Genomic DNA, 9,146 nt, shown 5'->3' with positions numbered 1-9,146 from the left:
CTACTATATATTATTATTATTATTATATATACTATTATATTACTATATAATTATATGTAATATTATATATAATATATAAATATTATTATTATTATTATCAAATGTATTAAATATTATTGCAATAGTAAAATTTCTTTGACTTGTTTATTTTTTTATTAATTAAATAATAATAAAATAAAATCACTTTTAATAACAATAACAGCAATAATTTTACATAATAATAATAATAATTTTAAAATTAGGCCTATAGTGATGACAGTGTAAAATGCTGAAGCTGTCTAAAAACCTGTTTCCTGGTGCGGCACAGAGCTCAGTGTAATATTTGATTTTAGGCTCTGTGCCGCTGGTCCTCATTGTAGCCACGCCCCCGTTAGCAAAGGTGAAGGTAATCATCTGACTGCTTTTACTGGTGGGCAGAACCTGTGACGAACAGAAAAAGACACACAGATATAGGATAAGAAAACTTTAAATAAGATCAGCTATCACAATCATTCTAATCATTATGGGCTACGCACGGCCTTGTTGTCTGGCTGGTTGCTGTCATAGCCTGTCGTAAGATCTCTCACTGCTGTGATGGCAAAGCCCCTGCACTCTTTAGGGTACGAATTCTCCCCGGCATAGTTCCGAAGACGCTCAAACAAGCGTTTAATGGTGTCTTGGTCGTGACAGATGAAGTAGGAATTCTTGGAAATGTGGTAACCATACCTGAAAACAGTACGACAGTGTGAAAATAATGATTAACAAGAAGATACAGTACATAAATTATTAGAGATGTCAATGGCAAAGTTTTTGTGACACATACTCCTCATAAATGGATCGGAGTTGATGGGACAGAGTTCTATTTTTAGAAGCCAGGTAAGAGACAAACTCGCCAGCAATGGCAGCCGCACTTACACCATCTTTGTCCAAAACTGCAGGAGAACACATGTAACCTACAACAACAAAGCAACCAAAGAACAATATTAAAGCTTCTGAGGTTTGCACCAGTTTTTTATTTTTTTTAATATTCCATCTAATAGTGATGGAGATCCATTTCATATAGAGGATGGTTAGTTTTAAGTTTAAAACATAAAGGGTTCTTATACTATGATCTGGATTGGCGTAGTATGAATTGATATTGTGATGCATAAATATTCATTGAATCATAATGATATGTATTAGGGCTGTCAAGCGATTAAAGGTCAATTCCAATTCAAATGTAGTGCCTACTCAGACAGTATTTCAGACGCACCAACTGCGTGTTAACGAGTGAGTCATTCAGTCAGTCGATTCATTCAAACGGCTGATTCATTCGAGAATGAATCAAGTCACTGAATCATTGGCTCACTCGATTCGTTAAAAACCACAGATTCATTCAGTAACGAAACCCCGCCGTGTGTTGCACAGAGATGCACAACAGTTCTTCTGTGGCTTTGTTAGGACATATTTTTGTTTGAGCAAAACAAGACAATATTGTGTCTAAAATGTAACAATATTACCTTCTTGTTTATTGAACGATCAATATCACATTTGCAATCGTGCAGAAAAAACGGCACTCTTGCTTGTGACATTTCTAAACTATATATGATAGAAATATAAGACAAAAACCCATACAGGGTCACTCATATCTTGAATTTTATTTTTGAATTTATAAGGCATTTCCTCCAGTATTTCTGCTAATTATGTGGTATATACATATATATATGTGGTATGTTAAGTTAGATTATTTTATGACTAATTCTATTAATTTGAATATTTTAAGTCATCCATTGGCCCACTTGGAAGTTTGCCGAGGCCCCTCACGTCTCTAGGGTCTGTGGTTTGAACCCAGGATCAGTGGGTTACCAATCCTGACTGTTACCACCAGAACGACACACAAATGCACGTAAATGTTTAGCGGTGTGGATGTCAGAGTACCAATAGCTTCTTCAAAGGCAAACAGAACAGTCTTTCCCTGGTCCATCAGCTCTTTGGCTCGGTTTCCCATCCATTTAAAGCCCGTTAGAGTTTCCTGCAAAAGAGACATGCAGAGAGACAATCAGTAAAAACATCAAGAGTGAATAATCACATTTTTTATTAGAAGCAGAGGTACCTCAAAGTGGAAGCCCTCTTTCACAGCGATGGCACGGAGGATTTTTGAGGAGACGGTGCTGGATAGCATGTAGACATCCTTAATCGAGGCTTTTCCATCTTCTTTCTGCTGCTTCCAGCATTGGAAAATCCACCATCCGAGCAAAGCACCCAACTCATTCCCAGAGAATACCCTCCACTGCTCACTACAGAAAGAATTATTGCTATTCATAAAATGACACACTCAATGATAATCCACACGGAATGCCAAATAACACTGACCTCTCCTGCTTCTCTGCAATAGCTAGTCGGTCAGCGTCAGGGTCATTTGCCAGAATAACAGTTGCTCCCTCTTTATCTGCCAGTGCGAAGGACAGCATCTACATACACAAACACAGATTACTGCATCTGGCATTACATAATAAGAGCAAAAAAAATTTTACTTTTCCCAAATGTCATAAAAAGACCATTTCAACAATACAATTTGTGTGTGTGTGTGTGTCAGTGTATTGTACCAAGACTCCCTCTCCTTCCTCAGGGTTGGGGTATTTGACTGTGGGGAACTCTGGGTCAGGATCTTTCTGCTCTTCCACAGCATATGGAGGCTGAAGGTCGAAGGCCTTAAAAGCAGCCTGGACAAAAATATGGCCCACCCCATGAACTGACGTATGGACAACCTTCACCTTTGTATTCTTATTCAGCTCCCTGTTAAAACACAAGACGAATGAAAATCAGACTGATGAAGTATTAGGGCTGGGTATTGACTTGACTTCCAGATTTGATTCAGATTCATTATGGACTCAAATTGATTTAGATTTGATTTCAAAATTATTGAGCTAGGAATATTTCAGCTACACTTATATCTTTTATCAAATTTATATATTTGAAATATATTTAATATCTATTTTTTATTATTTTTCTGAAAATGTTACAATTATAGTGTTTCAATGTTAAAAATGTTAAAATTATAGAAAAGCTGTTATTATATACCGGTATATATATATTTGTGATTAGTAAGATTTTTAATATTTTTTTAAAGAATCTCTTATGCTCATCAAGGCTGCATTTATTTAAACAAAAATACAGAAAAACACTAATATTGTGAAATTTTATTTAACAATTTTATTTTATAAATCATTCTAATATGCTGATAGGACCTACAATAATGTACAGTATTTGAAAAATAATGTGTTTTTTGAACATTAAAGCATGTCAACATATTCTGTTACACCAAATACACAAAATAATGATCTTTAAAAAAGCATCATATGACCCCTTTAAAACTTAATTTCAGATGGTTCAAACGGAATTCAATATATAATTTTCTTAGTTCTGCAGACATATCTTTGTGAGTACCTGTGAAAGCAGTGCTGTTGTATGGTTTGGCAGTATTCTCGGTGTATGTCCTGGTATGGGTCATTGAGTAGGGAACTCTGAAGAGCTCCATCTGTGTCCCATGATTTAGGCCACGGCTCAAGATTCTGTTCTATAGCTGCGGCGATGCCCTTATCATGGGGAGGAATGATCTGAGCTCCATTTGCCCAGTACACCTTAAACACACACACATTGAAAAATGTCTATAAGTATCTATAAGTCTATATTCATACAAATCAAACATTTTATTTAGGGATCGAAGATACCTTGTATCCATTGTCTTGTTTGGGATTATGGGAGGCTGTTACCATGACACCAGCACACAGTCCTAGATGTGATACAGTAAAAGGCTAAAAGAAGAGAAGGGAAGAGAAGAGGTGTTCATTTTCTGTTGTTGTTTACATTTACACTTATACTAACGTTCAAAAGTTTGGGGTCGGTAAGATATTTTTAAGGTTTTTGGAAAGACGACTCTTTCCAAGGATGCAATTATTTCAGTAAACAGTAATATATGACAGAGCGCTTGAAAAATCATTGTAAACCTGTAAATCTTTTTGGGGAACCATCCAATTTTTTTATTTTATTTATTTATTTTGTGGATACTATGATACATTTGATAAATGGAAATTTCAAAAGGACAGTGTTTATTTGAAACAGAAGTTTGTAACAAGTAAAAGTCTTTACTGTCACTTTTGATCAATTTAATGCATCAATTTAATTGGTGAATAAGTATTAATTAATTTCTTTAAAAAATATCTTACTGACCCCAAACATTTGAAAAGTAATGTACTTTTTTTCAAGTAGTAACAAACATAATTAGTTATTAGTCACATAGTATAGGTATATTTTATTAAGAGTAACACAACAATGTATCATGTAAATTTAAAAAATAACTCTACATAAAATGTAGAGCAAACATGTGCTCCGAGCATGCAAGGTGCACATGAATCATGATCATGCTGTGGCAGCTCTCTGACTGCGCAAAAAATTTGTACCCAGACCCATGCTTGGCTGAAAATTGAAAAAATGACATTTAGATACCACCGGGCCACCAAGTTACAGATTTGGAGAGATAAAGAATATGTCAAGTTATGTGGATGGCATAACATTTTCCCTCTCAAATTACAAGAAATATGAAATTTTTGACTTTTTAAATCAATGTTTTTTGGACGAGTACTCCATTTTAAATAACAGTGACCAAAAAGTTTTGGGGCTAGAGGACACCGAGTGAGAGAAAGCTGTTTGAGGGCTCAAAGGGAAAGGTTGAGAGAGTGACAAGAGAATGAGTGAGAGCGTGTCCGTGTACTCATGGGAACAGAAAAGTGGATGATTCGTGAAGAATCTTCATGAACGATTCTAGTCTCTTATGCAACAATCTCACAATGTGTTCACGTGCAATTGCAAATGTCTCTCTCTCTCTTCTTTCTCATGCGTTTGGTTGTTGGTTTGTGATTAGTTCTTTGCAGCTGGAAGTAGCAAATTTTCAAAAAGATCTTAGAAAGCAAACCTCTAACCACAATGGACAACACTTCTAAATAATAAACCAAAAAAACTGTACAATGTTACAATTTCATGTTCCATAGATATGTCCTAAATATATGTATCATGCAAATCATTACAGTAATCATTCAGTGAAATAGCATATGTCAAAATACCATTGTGATACCATTACCTTTTTTACTATGAAGAGAACAATTTAAACAGAGGAGAAAAAAATGGTATTGGAACATGTCAAAGTCAAGATTCGAACCTGCACACCTACATAAGGTTCTATGTGTCTTGGTTTACCACAGTGCCATGGCTCTAGCATATCAGAATTAGTAATACACCTGAACTTTCTCTCCATGACTACAGAAGGTTCATACGAACCACGTATGGAGTGGGTGTGATGTCACTGAAGAGGCAGACTGGGACGCCTCGGCTGATCAAGACAGAAGCAGCAAGACAGGCGAATCTTTTACTGCTGCCGCCACTAGGGGGGTGAGCGCGAGCATCAAACCCGATCACCACCCCTCTCTGCTTCAGATCTGTAAAACACTGCTCCAGGTACGCACAGAAACCCTACCAGAAGCAAAAAGAATGAAATGAATGTCAATCAATATCCTCACTTAACACAAAATGTATTGTGACCATGTGAAAACTGACAATGTGATAAATGGCTTTTGGAACCTTGATTATGCTTTACAGTTTTTAAAAAATCTCTGTTTGTGTTCCACATAAGAAAGAAAGTCATGTACATCTGGGACGGCTTGAAGGTGAGTAAATGAGTGGAGTATCCCTTTAAGGCCTGTTCACACCAAGATGAATTTTGGTGTGAAACTTTGGTCCGATCTAAAAAGAAGTCAGATTACATTACCTAATACAAGTAACCTAGATTACGTTACGAACTACAGTTTTCATCATGTAATCAGTAACGGACTACAATTTGTAAGTAATCTACCCAGCTCTGCTTACTGTGTATTTTTTATTTTCTATAAGCGCCACCTACTGTCAGAGAATAAATTAGCATTTTCATTCAGCCCATCTGCCAGTTTTTCTCATTTGAACAGATAAATTGCATGCAAAAATTTTCGTGCCAAACATTGGTGTGAACAGACCCTAAGTCTACACATACATTAAAGGAACACGCCACTTTTTTTGAAAATGGCCTCATTTTCCAACTCCCCTAGAGTTAAACAGTTGAGTTTTACCGTTTTCGAATACATTCAGCCGATCTCCGGGTCTGGCGGTAGCACTTTTAGCTGTAGCTTAGCATAGATCATTGAATCTGATTAGACCGTTAGCATCTCGCTCAAAAATGACCAAAGAGTTTCGATATTTTTCCCATTTAAAACTTGACTCTTCTGTAGTTACATTGTGTACTAAGACCGACGGAAAATGAAAAGTTGGGTGCAGCAGGCGCAATGATATTACGCAGCGCCTGAAAATAGTCCCCAGCACGCTCCCTGTGCAAGCAGGTGGTCACGTTGGTTATGTTGACGGAAGTTAGTCTATTTTCAAGCGCTGCATGGTACGGCAGCAAAGTTCCTTGATTATTACGCCGGAATGAGAGTATAGTTCCTAGCCATATCGGCCTAGAAAATCACAACTTTTCATTTTCCGTCGGTCTTAGTACACAATGTAACTACAGAAGAGTCAAGTTTTAAATGGGAAAAATATCGAAACTCTTTGGTCATTTTTGAGCGAGATGCTAACGGTCTAATCAGATTCAATGATCTATGCTAAGCTGCAGCTAAAAGTGCTACCGCCAGACCCGGAGATCGGCTGAATGTATTCGAAAACGGTAAAACTCAACTGTTTAACTCTAGGGGAGTTGGAAAATGAGGCCATTTTCAAAAAAAGTGGAGTATTCCTTTAAGCTGTGTTTTTGTATGTAAGCAGATATACATATATATATGAATATGTATGCGAGTAGGTTTTATAAATTGAAGCATACACATGAATTGTTCACAATAACATCTATAACATGCATTTACAAAATAGACAGGGTAAATTTACATTTTATTCCGACTTTAAGGAGGGTACATAGCTTCCCAGGACATACTCTACTATTGTAACAAACATTATCAGCTGCTGTTTTGACAATCTTGTATGTCACCTGTGTGGTCTGTATGATGGTGAGGTCATTCATGCAGGACACTCCCGGTCCCATGGCGGCTCTCAGTCCCGCCGTGCCAAACTCCATACGGGCCCCGAAACACTTCTGCAGCTCTGACATGGCTCTATCCTTAACCATAGTCCGCACAGCAGCAGCCGTCTTTGGATTCTGTAAACACACACACAAAATTATATTCTATATTTACCAAAAAATCCTTTCAAATAATGTGCACTCAGAAAATCACAATAAGACCAGGAACGTGTATTAAAAAAGTTAATTGGGTCAGTTTTAAAGTATTTAAAAGTGACAATAAAAGTAAGAGAAAGGAGGAAGAAAGGAGCCTCTATGTCTCCAGCAGACACTTTGTCCTGATGACTCTGATTAGTATTGTGTGTGTGTGTGTGTGTGTGTGTGTGTGTCTACACGTCTCCTGTCCATCATGTGAGGGACAATATGCTTTCACTCTCCTGATAAGTGAGACCATGTGAGGATGCAAGCAAAGAGCTCTGATCCATTCCTGACTGCATGTTATGATGTCCTCTCTGAGCAGCACATGGGCCAATACAATCATTTTGGTGACTACACATCCAATATACAATAAAAAAAAAAACGAACTGTATAGTTCTACCCATTGGACATCCAATCAGCAGCAGTTAAATTTTTTTGCACTGTAAAAAAAGTTGAATTCAACTGAATGTCCAATTTTGCTTAATCGCTGACCTTCCACTTCTGCGTAAAACCATTAACTGTTTCATGTGACCCAGTTAAGCACAAGACTCCAATTACTGTAATGACACTACACAAATATGCATTGTAATTACTTTTATGGAACTGTCCATTGACACTGACTTACATGCTATTTTGTTGTATTAATCAGAGGATACTCTGACTGTTTCAGTGTAACTGGGATAGTCTAGAAACTGTTTGCGCCTGTTTGTATGTTTCTTTGTTTTTGAAGCATAATGCTCTTCGCTGTGAGTTCAGGCAGGTCACGTGTTTGTAGCAAATGAATCAGCCACATTTGCTCAATTCAAAAACACTCCTGATGATTTATTATCTCAAATGTTTCTCTTGAGATTAAATGAAGGTTTATTCTTAAATCTCCTGCTTCTCAGATTTTTCTGCTGAGAAAAAGAACCCAGTGATCTGTGACCTGCTCAGATTTGCCAAGATATGCAAAAGTTTTTAATATGAAACACCCAAACCAATTTATCAATACTTTGAAATCTACTCTCCTGTAAAAGTTTGGGATCTGCTTTTCGAAAAGAAATTAATACTGTCATTCTGCGAGGACACATATAAAATGTGATCAAAAGTGACAGTAAAGACATTTATAAAAGACATTAAAAAACAGTAAAGACATTTATACAAAAGATTTCTATTTCAAATAAATTCTGTTCTTTTGAACTTCTATTCATCAAACAAACCCGAGAAAAAAAAAAATCCACAAACATTTAGCAGCACAACTCTTCTTCAGCATTGATAATAATAAGAAATGTTTCCTGAGCCGCAAATCAGTATATTAGAATGATTCCCAAAGGATCATGTGACACTGAAGACTGGAGTAATGATGCTGAAAATGCAGCTTTGATCACAGAAATAAATTAGATTTTACAATATATGTAATGTGACCCTGGACCACAAAAACCAGTCATAATGGTCAATTTTTCGAAATTGAGATTTATACATCATCTGAAAGCTGAATAAATAGGCTAAGCTTTCCATTGATGTATGGTTTTTTATGATAGGACAATATTTGGCCGATATACAACTATTTGAAAATCTGGAATCTGAGGGTGCAAAAAAATTTTAATATTGAGAAAATCGCCTTTAAAGTTGTCCAAATGAAGTTCTTAGCAATGCATATTACTAATCAAAAATTAAGTTTTGATATATTTACCGTAGGAAATTTACAAAATATCTTCATGGAACATGATCTTTACTTAATTTCCTAATGATTTTTGGCAGAAAAGAAAAATAATTTTGACTCATACAATGTAGTTTTGACTATTGCGACTTAAGACTGGTTTTGTGGTCCAGGGTCACAAATAAGCTTTCCACTGATGTATGGTATTTACCGAGATACAACTAATTGAAAATCTGGAATCTGAGGGTGCAAAAAAAT

The 9,146-nt window shown here is 36.2% G+C and overlaps 1 protein-coding gene across 1 annotated transcript in view; it reads right to left on the bottom strand.

Annotated features, from left to right (window-relative positions):
• The window catches only part of LOC107746017 (phosphoglucomutase-2-like), a 13,511-nt gene that overhangs the window by 1,516 nt on the left and 2,849 nt on the right, over nt 1-9,146 (bottom strand). Inside the window, exons 2-12 of the mRNA XM_016560060.1 lie at nt 7,022-7,189; nt 5,293-5,484; nt 3,690-3,773; nt 3,406-3,599; nt 2,565-2,754; nt 2,332-2,429; nt 2,072-2,255; nt 1,897-1,990; nt 803-932; nt 516-705; nt 287-420 (exon numbers count right to left, since the gene is read on the bottom strand). Coding sequence (XP_016415546.1) covers nt 287-420; nt 516-705; nt 803-932; nt 1,897-1,990; nt 2,072-2,255; nt 2,332-2,429; nt 2,565-2,754; nt 3,406-3,599; nt 3,690-3,773; nt 5,293-5,484; nt 7,022-7,189 — 1,658 coding nt within the window. The remainder of the gene's footprint in view (nt 1-286; nt 421-515; nt 706-802; nt 933-1,896; nt 1,991-2,071; nt 2,256-2,331; nt 2,430-2,564; nt 2,755-3,405; nt 3,600-3,689; nt 3,774-5,292; nt 5,485-7,021; nt 7,190-9,146) is intronic.

The sequence above is a fragment of the Sinocyclocheilus rhinocerous genome, unplaced genomic scaffold (assembly GCF_001515625.1).
Source record: "Sinocyclocheilus rhinocerous isolate Xijiao unplaced genomic scaffold, SAMN03320098_v1.1 scaffold288, whole genome shotgun sequence".
Classification (NCBI taxonomy): Eukaryota; Metazoa; Chordata; class Actinopteri; order Cypriniformes; family Cyprinidae; genus Sinocyclocheilus; species Sinocyclocheilus rhinocerous.
This window is presented reverse-complemented; position numbering and strand designations above follow the sequence as displayed.